Source organism: Numenius arquata, chromosome 6, assembly GCF_964106895.1.
Source record: "Numenius arquata chromosome 6, bNumArq3.hap1.1, whole genome shotgun sequence".
NCBI classification, from domain to species: Eukaryota; Metazoa; Chordata; class Aves; order Charadriiformes; family Scolopacidae; genus Numenius; species Numenius arquata.
In genome coordinates this window covers 45,643,776-45,656,149 of record NC_133581.1, presented here as the reverse complement: position 1 = coordinate 45,656,149, position 12,374 = coordinate 45,643,776, and the positions used below count along the sequence as shown (strand labels likewise).

The window sequence follows — 12,374 nt, the reverse complement described above, 5'->3', positions numbered from 1 at the left end:
TTCCATTACTCACAGGTTCAAATCTAGCCAAGGTACACTACAACAAAAAAATTATTAATACTTCATGGCAGGCTGGTATTGCTGTGATGTGTTAGGCCTAGCTCAAAACAGCAAAAAACTGAAACTTGCAGTAAAGAACATAAAAAGAAACCACTACTAGTCAAGTAATACTTCCCTATTGGTAATGCTGGACAGCGGATGAAGATGAAATGTACTATAGAGTAAATATTAATCTTACATCTTTACCCTTACCTCCCCTCAAAGAAGGTGGAGACTTCAGAGCAGGACTAAACACACAAAGTGAAAACAGGCAAGTCTGTACTTAGGTTCCCGTTCTGAGGCTCAACACAGAACCTGTTCCCCTGAATGCCAAGTTAGTCCCTTCGAACAGCATTAAACAGTGCAAATACATCCTTTCAGTTTTAAAAAGAAACAGAAGGGAAATCTGGAGTAATAAAGAGTGCCTCTTTGTTCATCTAACATTTATCTGGAAAATAGTACTCAAAGATTAAGAATCAAAAGAAAAGTTTAAGGTGTTGATTCAAAAGATGAGCTCAGAAATATTAAGGCTTGACAGTCAACTGAAAGGTGGAAGTCAGCTAATTCGGGTTGCACAAACTGGAGTCCACAGAAGCCCATTCAGCTTGAACATGCTGGCTTCCACTCTGGCACAAACAGTTCCAGGGGGTAGTTTTGTCTGGAACAGCTCCACGCTCTGCTGTGGATTCAAACACACACAGATGAACAGGAGATGCAAAGCAGAAGCGCAGGGGAAGTCGAAGACGTATCTCATCGTAAGCTTAGAGACCCAATATTTATAATACAAGTCATTGAAGCATAAAAGCAACACTCTCCGATTCGCTGATTGGGAGCAACCATTTTAAAATTCTAGAAATAGTTATGCATTTATTGCTTTTCTAGGCTACCATGTAATACTTGTGACTTTTACAGACAATCACAATTTATCTACAAATATTAGAAGTCAGAACTCTCTTCTCATGGGTAAATGTTAACTTCTATTCATATCTCAAAAGCATATTAACATTTAAATCAACTGTTCTGCATATGTCAAATTTTATTGTAAGGTTAGATGAAGTAATAGATATTAATAAAAGTCCTGCAATTCAATATTATGAATTGTTCAAGGCAATAATGTGAATGATGTTAACAATAAAACCGACATATCTAAAAGTTAAAAATGCTGATTGTAGAAATCGTTTTTCAAATATCAGAAGATAATGTAATAACAGTTTCTACATGTTACTGATGGCAACAATAGATCTCAGAAACGTGATTGCTCCACTCCCAAGAAGAATTTTCTATATTTCTCAGTGTTCATATAATCTTTTATGGGCAGATCCTCCAGAATCCATGGGAAAAAATGTGCCTTGTATTCAGCACAGCCCAGGACACAGAATGCAGCAGCTTTTTATGAAAATAATTAGAAATGTTGAATTTCAAGAAATATTTGGAAACTTAAATTTAAATAAATGTAAAGGATAACCCTGTGAAGCTTTCACTTTCACAGCACAATAAAACACCATTTCATAATATTTTCGAAACATTTCTGAGCATCAGTCACAGCTTCTAGATGATCCTGACTTCACCAGTGAACAAAACTAATCCACGGACATCAAATTTCATGTCCTGATGTCTGGGAAAGGTTTTTTTGTTTTGCTTTGTCAAAAAGCTCAAGAGACAACTGGTTCATTAACAAGGGCCTGAGATGCCACTGACCTTCTCTAAAGGTGCCTGGAAGCACTGACCACACTGCTGCAGCACTGTCGGGGACTCTCTCTAATCTGACCATTTTTCTTGTCCTGTACATGACATCCATTCTTGGCGTCTCTTGATGAAGTGTTAATCAAAGTAAACTTGCACTGTTCGAGGCAGTGATGTAGATGGCATTGTAGCACAGTCTGTGTGCATAAACACTGACGGAAATAGATTTTTAGAAGCACGTTTATTCACAGAAAAATCTTTCACTGTTCCAAGTTACCCCATCTTCTCTTTTGGCAACATGAGGCACAGCACATAAAACACCAAAGACAACATCCAGAAGCAGAAGCAAAGTACTTGTAAAAGTACATTCATTACAGGATGAGGGAAAAAAACCAGGAAAATGAAAAGTCAAAATATACAGCTATAGATACGGAGAGTGTTTCAACATACTGCAAATTTGAAACTTGCAGCACTACATATATAGTGCAATATACGTGTGCAGTAAAAATCACCAAATGAGCCACAGACTACAGTTTCTGTCTGCTAAGATGCCACTTCAGATCCTCAGAATTTCATTTTTCCCTTGTAACATGTTGACAGCAGAACTGGAACTGCATCTAAACATTCATTTTGCAACTTAGACAGTATGAAGGATCCTTGTCTAGAATGGGACAGAGACAAAACCACAAACACAAGTTTAGGAAAGTGGTGTGAGCATATGAAATAATGTTGTCTTAACATGTTTTAAAACTGCTACTGCTTTGCAATTTTGAAATCCAAACATGTTTCCTCAATGATCTAGAATCACCATTTAAACTTGTCTGAAAAAACAGCTTCCAGCAAACTTCAAACATTCTAACAGCACTAGCGAAGTAGCCTTACATGTTCAGTGCTTGATAAGAAAGGAACGACACTGGATGCACAAGCTGTAATACCCAAGAGCCTTGTTCTCTCAAGATCTTACAGAAGCATCGCAGCAGCAACAGGACATTGACAGACACATCCCTTTTGGTCAGGTAGAGTTGATTGTGGAATATAAAGCAGTAGTGACTGAAACTCTTCTTCTATAATAAATAGAACCAAGTATCCTGAAGAGTTGGAAGTTAAGCTTCATGTGATAAGGAAAGAGTTCCCATTATCATGATAGGAAAAGGAGATGTCAATATAGCTGACAAAGATGTTTAAGTTACCACAGAGGTGGCACAGCCCTTCATCGTAACAGCAGATTTTACAGATACATCTCTAAGTTCACCGGAGTTCATCCCAACATCAACACAGATGTTACCATCTTCACCAGTGCTTTAGGACTACTCACCCTGTGGCACTCAAGCTGCTAAGACATTCCATGCCAGGTTACATCACTCTCTCCTGCACGCTTGCTCTTTTATGCCATGCAGAGGAATCTTAATCTGTGAAGTTTACAGAGTTAAAGGACAATTCACAAATCAAGGTTCCCTGCAGGAAGGTTTAATTCCTACCCCCTACACTCATGTTGGTACTCACAAAGAAACACTCTTATCTTCTGAGAAAGCATGACTGAAAACTGTGATTTACGCATCTTACTCTGAAAGCTGTTGTCAGTTTGAGGTTTAAAGATCAACCAAGAAAATTCCTTCTGCACTGAAATGTTCTAACAGCCCCAAACCCAAAAGAACAAAGAAAAGAAGATCAAGATAATTTACACTGGAAAGTAAGAAATATTTTTTTATATATATGTGTGCATGCATGTGCATAATGAGACAATCACCTGTCTTTGAATTATGATCTCCTTAACCTTGGAGCCTTTAAAAAAAGGGGCACGGGGATTTTTCATTCAAATATGCAGTATAAGAAGGGAAGATATGAAAGCCATTTGATTTTTTTTTTTATAAAAAAAAAGCAAATATGGTACAGATGAAAAAAGTCCAGACCTGTACTTGTCTAAAGAAAAAATGTACAGGATGCATGAATCTAATAGAAACCTTTGGTTTCAGTATTATAAACAAATTCAGCAGAATTTAAAGGGTTACAAAGGCATGCTCCTTCTGATTCTGTCCACAGATTCAGTGTCTTTTTGCTGTAATTGATCTTTTAGCACAATTCTGTTCAGCTTCAGAGATGCCTTCAGAGTTCAACAGACAGCTGGGGAACTGACAAGAATTGCATGAATTTTCTTTTTTGTTACTCCTTGGGAAGCCTTTGGGCAGCAACACAGAAACATTCTGAAGTACTCACAGGGGAGCATAATTTTAAGGCAGGGATACATGAAACCCTGGAAAGAAATATAATAGAATATTCCTCTATATAATATTGTCTCTAGAGGAAAGAGCTCTGCAGTTAACAGAAATGGAATGAAATTAAGCAATACAAAGTCAGAGAAACCCATCTCAGAAATTTCTGCTATGACAAATCATGAAAAACACTAGGAGGGCCAAAAGGACAATCACAGCTCTACTTTGGCCTGGGAAGCTGAAGTCCTACCTCCAGCACTGAAGCAGAACTGAGAAAATCTACACCATTGCTGCCAGATGGTTGTTTAACCTCTCCTTAAAAATGGTAAGTATATCTCAGGAGTGCCCTATCCTAACAAAAGGTAGCATTTTCCTAACAGCTGATCTAAGGCTCATTTATTTTTGTACTTCTTTCCCAAGTTATGAAAAGCAATCACCACTCTCAATATATGATGTACAAAACTTCTCAGACTTTTCAAAAATAAACTACGTCAATTCCTTTAAGCGTTCCTTAACAGTGGAATGTCTGCTGTACCTTTTATGTTACTCTCCTCTAGGCTTTACAGTTTGTCTTCATCATCTCTACAATGGCACCACAAGGCTATGGAATTACTCCAGCTGAGGACTTTGAATAGACTGCAAGAGTCCTCTTCCATGTTTTACTTTACTTTTGACCAGTTTCTGTGTCTTAAAATAACATTTCTGCTTTTTTCACAATATTATACCCTACATTATTTCTGCAGGACCCAGACCACCTCAGATATCTTTCAATATGGACTGCATCTGATAATTACATTTTATAGTATTTTTTCAAACCTGAGAACACAAATGATAAGAAGCATATCTTTGCCATACTTTCTCTACTGTGCAACTCTCACAGGGAAGGTAATGTACAAAGCTTTATCAAACTCAAGATCTTGTGTATCAGTTGCATCTCCTTACCTACTATACCAGTTAGCCTATCAAATCTGACATATTTATTACTTAAAAGCTATGGTGACTTTTTTCTCCCCCAGGTCACCACCTCTAAGTACTGTATTGGCTTAGTGTGGCCAGATTTTGGTAGTGGAGAAACTACACGGGTGGCTTCTGTAAGAAGCTGCTAGAAGCTTCCCCCATGTCCAACAGAGCCAATGCCAGCCGGCTCCAAGAGGGGACCCACAGTTAGCCAAGGTCAAGCCCATCAGTGATGGTGGTGACGCCTCTGGGTTAGCATATTTAAGAAAGGGGAAGAGTTACTGTGCAACAGCAATTGCAGCCAGAGAGAGGAGAGAGAATATGTGAGAGAAATAACCCTGCAGACACCGAGGTCAGTGAAGGAGGGGGAGGAGGTGCTCCAGGTGCCAGAGCAGAGATTCCCGTGCAGCCCATGGTGAAGACCATGGTGAGGCAGGCTGTCTCCCTGCAGCCCATGGAGGTTAACCGTGGAGCAGATGTCCACCTGCAGCCTGTGGAGGACCTCACATGGGAGCAGATGGATGGCCAAAGGAGGCTGTGACCCTGTGGGAAGCCCATGCTGGAGCAGGTTCCTGGCAGAACCTGTGGCCCCATGAAGGACCCATGCTGGAGCAGTCTGTTCCTGAAGGACTGCAGCCTGTGGAAGGGACCCATACTGGAGCAGTTAGCGAAGGGGCCCACAAGAGGGATTCACGTTGGAGAAGTTTCTGGAGAATTTTCTCCTGTGGGAGGGGCCCCACACTGGAGCAGGGGAAGAGTGTGAGGAATCCTGCCCCTGAGGAGGAAGGAGCGGCATAAACAACATGTTATGAACTGACCACAACCCCCATTCCCCATCCTCCTGCATCGCTCGGGGGGAGGAGGTAGAGAAAAACTGGGAGTGAAGTTGAGCCCTGGAAGAGGGAGGGGTAGGGAAAAAGTGTTTTAAAATTTGGATTTCTCATTATCCTCCTCTGATTTGACTGGTAATAAATTAAATTAATTTTCCCCAAATCAAGTCTGTTTTGTCCATGACAGTAATTGCTGAGTGATCGCCCTTCCTTAACTCACAAGCCCTTTGTTATTTTTTCTCTCCCCTGTCCAGCTGAGGAGGGGAGTGATAGAGTGGCTTTGGTGGGCACCTGGCATCCAGCCACCTGACATCCAGCCACAAGTATCTGTAATCACATAACATTTTCCCCAAACTTTTTATGGAGTTAAAATTGAGCTGGAGACTACTAAACTTCCTGGGTCCCCCTCATTTTGAAAGAGAAGTTGCAAACCTCACATAATTACATAAATAATAGGACTGTGACCTAAAACTACATCCAACCTTAAAAATCTAAAAGAAGTGTTATTAAGCTAAAGAATAATGTCAGAGCACTCAAAAAAATGACACAAAAAATTAGAAAGCAAAATAAATTCAGCTTAAGCATGAGAGCAGCAAAATTCTGGACAGCCTTTTAGGTACACATGCACGCAACAGGATATGTAAACAGCTCTAATGCTGTGCTTGATCACTTTATGAAAAGTGTTACATGAGGAGATCATCTGTGATATCAGGGAGCAGAGCTGCTGATGTGAATGACTGTTACGGTCTGAGAAAACCCATAACAATTTAGCATTGTTTAGACAACTATTCTATCACCCAAGGACCCCTCCCCACCTGGGGAAAGCAAGGAAACACTAACGTTGAAATGTAAATAGATTTAATAGGATAAGACTAAATAATTAACAATAATACTAAAGAATCAGTATCGATCCCAATGTCAATATAAAATATACAAGAATTACACACAGTCCATTCTCTCAGCAGGAAGCTGTGCACTCCCAGTAGGGGACAGCAAATGTTAGAAACTGTGAGCGCTATGGCTTTGGCAGGAAGGGAAGGCCTCAGGGGTCCGGCATTGGGCAAGGAGTTCTACCGACCACTGCCATCAAGGGAAAGAGAGAACTATACAGCAAACTTTCTAATTTATAATGAATGTGACGTTCATGGTAAGAACTAATCCTGTTGGCCAGCCTGGGTCAAGTGCCCAGGCCTCACTCCTCCTCATCCCTGCACCTGGCAAGGCTCAAAAACACTGAGATCTTGAAACCCATGTAGCCTAGCTGGCTATAAAGTAAATATTTTCATGAATTCAGACACTAGAGTCTTCTAAGAGTGCAGTTTTCCCAAGCATTAGAAGTTAGTCCTGTGTCGCTCAACTCAAGACAGTGATGCATACAGTCGTGGTATTATCACACTAGTTTGTTGGTTTGTTTGTTTTTTAAAAAAACCTGTTTTCATTTCTTACAAATGTCTTCATCAATATTTTGATAAAAGATACTTCAGTGTATTCAACTGCATGAATATTTGCACTTAAGAGTCCTCTGTATTGTCACTTTAAAATACATGGCCTTAAACTTTTTTAACTCTTAACAAATGTCACTGTCCTTTGGACCACTCCATGTTTTTGAGGCACGATGCTGAAGATATGAGGAGGATGACACTAATTTCTCTAGCAGCTTTGTAAAAATGTTGGAATTATCCTTTGCCCTACTGTTTATCCACCTACAAACTTGCTTATCTTACTTAAACCCAAATGTAAACATGGAAAATAAGATGTGAATTGCATAAATAGAAATCACACTGTTCTGGCTGCTGCTTTTGTCTTCCTTCCTTAGTTTTTATCCATAAGCACATCTGAGTTGTTTAATTTTTCCTCTAATGCGCACAGGTCCTTAGGCTGGGCAAGTGCAACCTGTTATGCCGTCTGTCCTATAATTGTGTTTTACTCCTTTGAGTTTATTGAGTTATTTCTAAACTTGACCACTCTAAATAGCTATGTCTCACCTATCACTTCGAGCACAACCATAACTATAACCTATCACCTCATTAAACTCAAATTCCGCTTATTTAGGTGTACAAATTCTCAGACCAACACCGCCGTTGCGGTTTAAAATCCACTGAAAAGCTGAAGAAAATCTGAAAAACACATAAGCGGTGCTTTAAACAAAGAAAAAAAAAACCACTGAGACGCATTTTCCTCAGATCTTAGTAAGGAATATCTTAAAGAATATGCTTCACAACCCTCTCCCTGTCCTGCAGAGGCCGCCGCTGACCCTGGGAGGCTGCTCCCTCCTTTACCTCACCTCACCTCCCCTCCCCTCCCCTCAGCTGTGTCCCCTCCGGCCACACACCAGAGTCCCCCACAGAGATACCACCTCACACAACCCCCCCACTCCCTCCTCCCTGCCAGCATGAATCCATCTGCCGGTGTCGTCGTCGTCGTCGTCCCCCCCCCTCCCCGCGCTGCTCACCAACAGGGGGACCCCGAAGGTCATCGTGCGGCCCCTCCACAGCTTGCGGAGCCGCTCCATCCCCCTCCCTCCCCACAGGCCGCGGCCGGCACCACCCCCGCCTCCGCCCCGGCCTCCCCGCTTCCGGCTGGGCCCCGGTCCGCCCGCTACAGCGGCCCCCTCCGCCGCGGCAACGCGACCCGGGACGCTAGGTTCCGCCTTCCGTGCTGCCCTGGGGTGTTAGGCCGAAAAGGAGTCGCCGCCCGCGGAGAGCGGCCGGGCTTAGAGAGCTGTTTCCCGCCTCTTTCCAGCCATGGCTGATCGCTTGTTGAAGTAACGCTGGTGAAGCGGTGCGGCCGGCGCACTCGGCACCTTCCCTGACATGGCTGCTGCGGCCAGGTGACCCGTTACGAAGCCACAGGGTGCTTCTAGGTTCTACACACCCACACCCGCACCCACACGTATCGCAAAAGCTCTTTGAAATAACGGGCGTTTGATGAGCATACAAAACCGGTAGGCTGGTACCAGGCCGGCCTGTTGAATGACTTCATCCACCCCACTGGCTTTCCTGAGGAGAAATGTTTGCTGGGGAGCACGTGCCCCCGGTCTCCCGGATGCGGCCTAGTTGCTCGGATCTTATATTGCTTCCACCATATCTATGGGAAAGAAAGGACGGGGCTGGAGCCACTCTGTCACCTGCACAAGTGTGCAGCCTGGATTTAAGGCCAGCGGGTGCCATTAACAGCACGTGTGTGCTGAGAGGGAAATTGATGCTTAAAATGATTTGGCTCCATGGCGGCCAAACCTGGACAGTCCTGAAGCTCCTCTGAGGTTTCTACCCTGTTGTTTTTTTTTTTTGTCTGCCACCTATGGTATATGGAATGAAATTTCCCCACCCGTTATTCATAGAATCATAGCATCATAGAATGGTTTGGGTTGGAAGGGACCTTAAAGATCATCGTGTTCCACCCCCCCTGCCATGGGCAGGGAGACCTCCCATGAGACCAGGTTGCTCAAAGCCCCATCCAGCCTGGCCTTGAACACCTCCAGGGATGGGGCATTCGCAGCTTCTCTGGGCAACCTTTTCCAGTGTCTCACCACCCTCACAGTAAAGAATTTCTTCCCTATATCTAATCTAAATCTAACCTCTCAGTTTTAAACCATTCTCCCTCGTACTATCGCTTGACTCTGATAAAGAATCCCTCCCCATCTCTCCTGTAGGCCCCCTTTAAGTACTGAAAGGCCGCTATAACATCTCCCCGGAGCCTTCTCCAGGCTGAACAACCCCAGCTCTCTCAGCCTGTCCTCATAGGAGAGGTTCTCCAGCCCTCTGGTCATCTTCATGACCCTCCTCTGGACTCGCTCCAACAGGTCCATGTCCTTCTTATGTTAGGAACCCCAGAGCTGGGTGCAGTACTCTAGGTGGTGTCTCATGAGAGCAGAGGGGCAGAATCCCATTCTCCTGGAAACTTTTTTTGTGCAAATATATTATTTTTGTGAGGTATTTCTACCATACATAGCACAGTGGCATTCTCATTTTTGGATTAGGGCTGCTACATGTTATGCTCTTATTCTTACTCTTGATTACTTTTGGTACCTGTGAATGCCCATTCGCTAATATCCATGACTGGCAGTTCAGTGTGTATGCCAGGATTGAAGATTCAAAGTTAGCCACTACAGCATAGCCCCTAATGGTGAGATGAATGCACCATCCACAAAACTGCAGTAACCCTGAATTACCCTGTTAAGATAAAATTCCCTTTGGATGTATATGGAGAAGGGGAGTTCATCTTCACTAAGATCACGTCTGAAGTCACAGAAATGAGAAAACAACAGAAGACTACAGAGAAGAAGACTCAAGATAACCCTGAGGCTGATGAGGAGCTCAGTGCTACTATGTGGCCGGGTGGTTTGCCACAGGAAGCCCCTCAGGAGAAGTTCCCTTCAAGAACCTCAAAGGTGAAAGTAAGAACATTTTCACCCAGACAAGTCCATTCCAGAAGACAGAGGAAAAGCCTGATGCAAATAGTTTGTGAAGAAAGAAAGGCTCGTGCTGTGCACAATGAGGAAAAATCCATGCAAGCATCCCTAGCCGCATTCCCAGCAGTGAAGAGAGTGCTCTTCCACCTGTCAGCAAGGCCAGGATTGCCTTTTCTTGCTTGAAGTGCTGTAGGTACTACAGTCTGGACCGTAGAGAAGTTTTAGCACTGCATATACCTACTTTGTAAGACCTTCCAGCAACAGAGGTATGTTTCACATATGTAGGGTTACTAGCCTCTGAGCATACCTATCTGTTTTGTGCTGAACATTTACTTACAAGTGAGAGGACTTGACTCAGACTCCTGACAGTTTTCTGAACTTCCTTTTGTGCTTCTGGGGTGTATTTGGTAAAAGGGCTTGGCTTGGGTAAAGCAGACCTCAAAGGCAAAAATCTGCCACTCTGCAAAATCACAATCAAAGGATGACTAGTTCAAATGACCAACTAGTTCACTGAATCTCAACAGAGCTAGGCATTGCACTTCCCCACACACATCAGAAAAGCCAGCCTGCAGAACTGAGGCCAGAGACATTTCAGGAAAGCAAGTGGCATGGAGAGATTAATTGCAGCTTACACCTGGGATACCTTCTCAGGGTGGGAGGGAGAACAGGGCTGAAATAGCAGGAAACATTGCCATTCAGGATCGGTAAGCATGGAGGACACTGGAGAAACATATGCAGCCTCTGCCATCTCCAGTGAGAGCTGAAGGCTGTGTGAATACCCAGCGGATGACCAGAACTTATCCAGCTGAATCTTTTACTAGTAACAAGAGACAAGCCACCTGAACACTGTTAAGCCACACATGCAGCCCCCGTTAGCTTTTGTAGGGGAACACACATACTGAGGCCTCCCTTCTGTAATTTTGAACTTTCCATCAAAGCTCATTGATTAAAGTAGTCATCAAGATCTGGCCGCTAGTCATGTCTTTCATTCTATAGCCTAGTTTCCTAAGGAAAGATTGCTGTGATCATACTCTCTGTTTTCCCGACTTGTTATCCCTTATCCCAAACACATTGGACCCCTGGAAATTTTTAGTCTTTGAAAACAAAGCTGGCTGCAACAGCGCTAATGGACAGTCTTACTCTGAGATTTAGTGCCATTAGTCATTCTTTGCTGGTAGTAATTAAATATGCCCTGCCATCCACTCAAACAGCTCTCAGTTACAACCACAGGCACAATGGTGGAGTACTGATGTGTTGGAGATAAGAACACCTATGTGATCTTTTCATATATTACTGCAGCCAGAGGCTCTGCCATGTTCTGGCAGCTTGTGGCAATGGTAGAGCTGGAGTTGGCATAATGGAAGTTCCTCTTTAAAATACTTCCTGAGTCACTACACAGCCTTTCCACAACCCAAATCATTGCCCGATAGTGAGCACAGTAGGGGCAAAGTGGAACAGGGCACCTGCTGCCTCAACTCAAAGAGTAATTTAAAACCATTTGAAAAATGAAACACTGGTGATTACTTCCTTTGGTTTTTCTCCATTAATCACATCAAGGAATTGGTCGAGGAACTTTACTTAGGTTTTCTGAACATGTCAATAAGCCACCGCATATGTACAACTAAAATGAGAAGGAAATCAAACATATAAGAAGATAAGCTAATATTATTGCAATCCAGCGGCCACTAACTTGTTCTGAGAGCCTCTTCAGCCTAGAGACAAATAAACAGAACTGAAGAATAAAAATATAACAAGGCAGGAAATGACTGCTCCTTGAATACCTCAATAACAGAAAGGCAACATGGGTCTGAATTCCAGAAATCTGAACTCTCAGCTGGGAGCAATGAGAGCAAGAGAACAGGTCTGTGTCCATCCCTGCACTGTGCTGAGATTGGGATGAACCCATCACGGAACACAGGCTCAGTGCTGGGGGACCAGCTCACCCAGGGCCTCTGGAAGCACAGCTGTCCCTTTTAAAACTTCATGAGAGTTTGAGAGATACGGGCCTCAAATCACAGACTCGGGAAGAGGAAGCCAACTGACAAAAAAAAAATCAGTAAGAATAATGTCCTGAAATTAAGAGAGTTGCTATTATAGATAAAGTTGAGCTGAGAAGAGAGGTTATTATTTAACCTCTTTCTTCTCACCCTAACTTTCCCTGGAAACAGTTTGTATTATAACTCTAATATTCCAGCACTAGGGTAACCTCACCTTCAGCCTTACTGTCCCACCTGGGTACTATTA

The 12,374-nt window shown here is 43.1% G+C and overlaps 1 protein-coding gene across 1 annotated transcript in view; it reads right to left on the bottom strand.

Moving 5' to 3' along the window:
* Positions 1–8,282, bottom strand: part of COX16 (cytochrome c oxidase assembly factor COX16) — a 52,041-nt gene extending 43,759 nt beyond the window's left edge. Inside the window, exon 1 of the mRNA XM_074148663.1 lies at positions 8,172–8,282. Coding sequence (XP_074004764.1) covers positions 8,172–8,231 — 60 coding nt within the window. The 5' untranslated portion in view covers positions 8,232–8,282. The remainder of the gene's footprint in view (positions 1–8,171) is intronic.
* Positions 8,283–12,374: the final 4,092 nt, after the last annotated feature.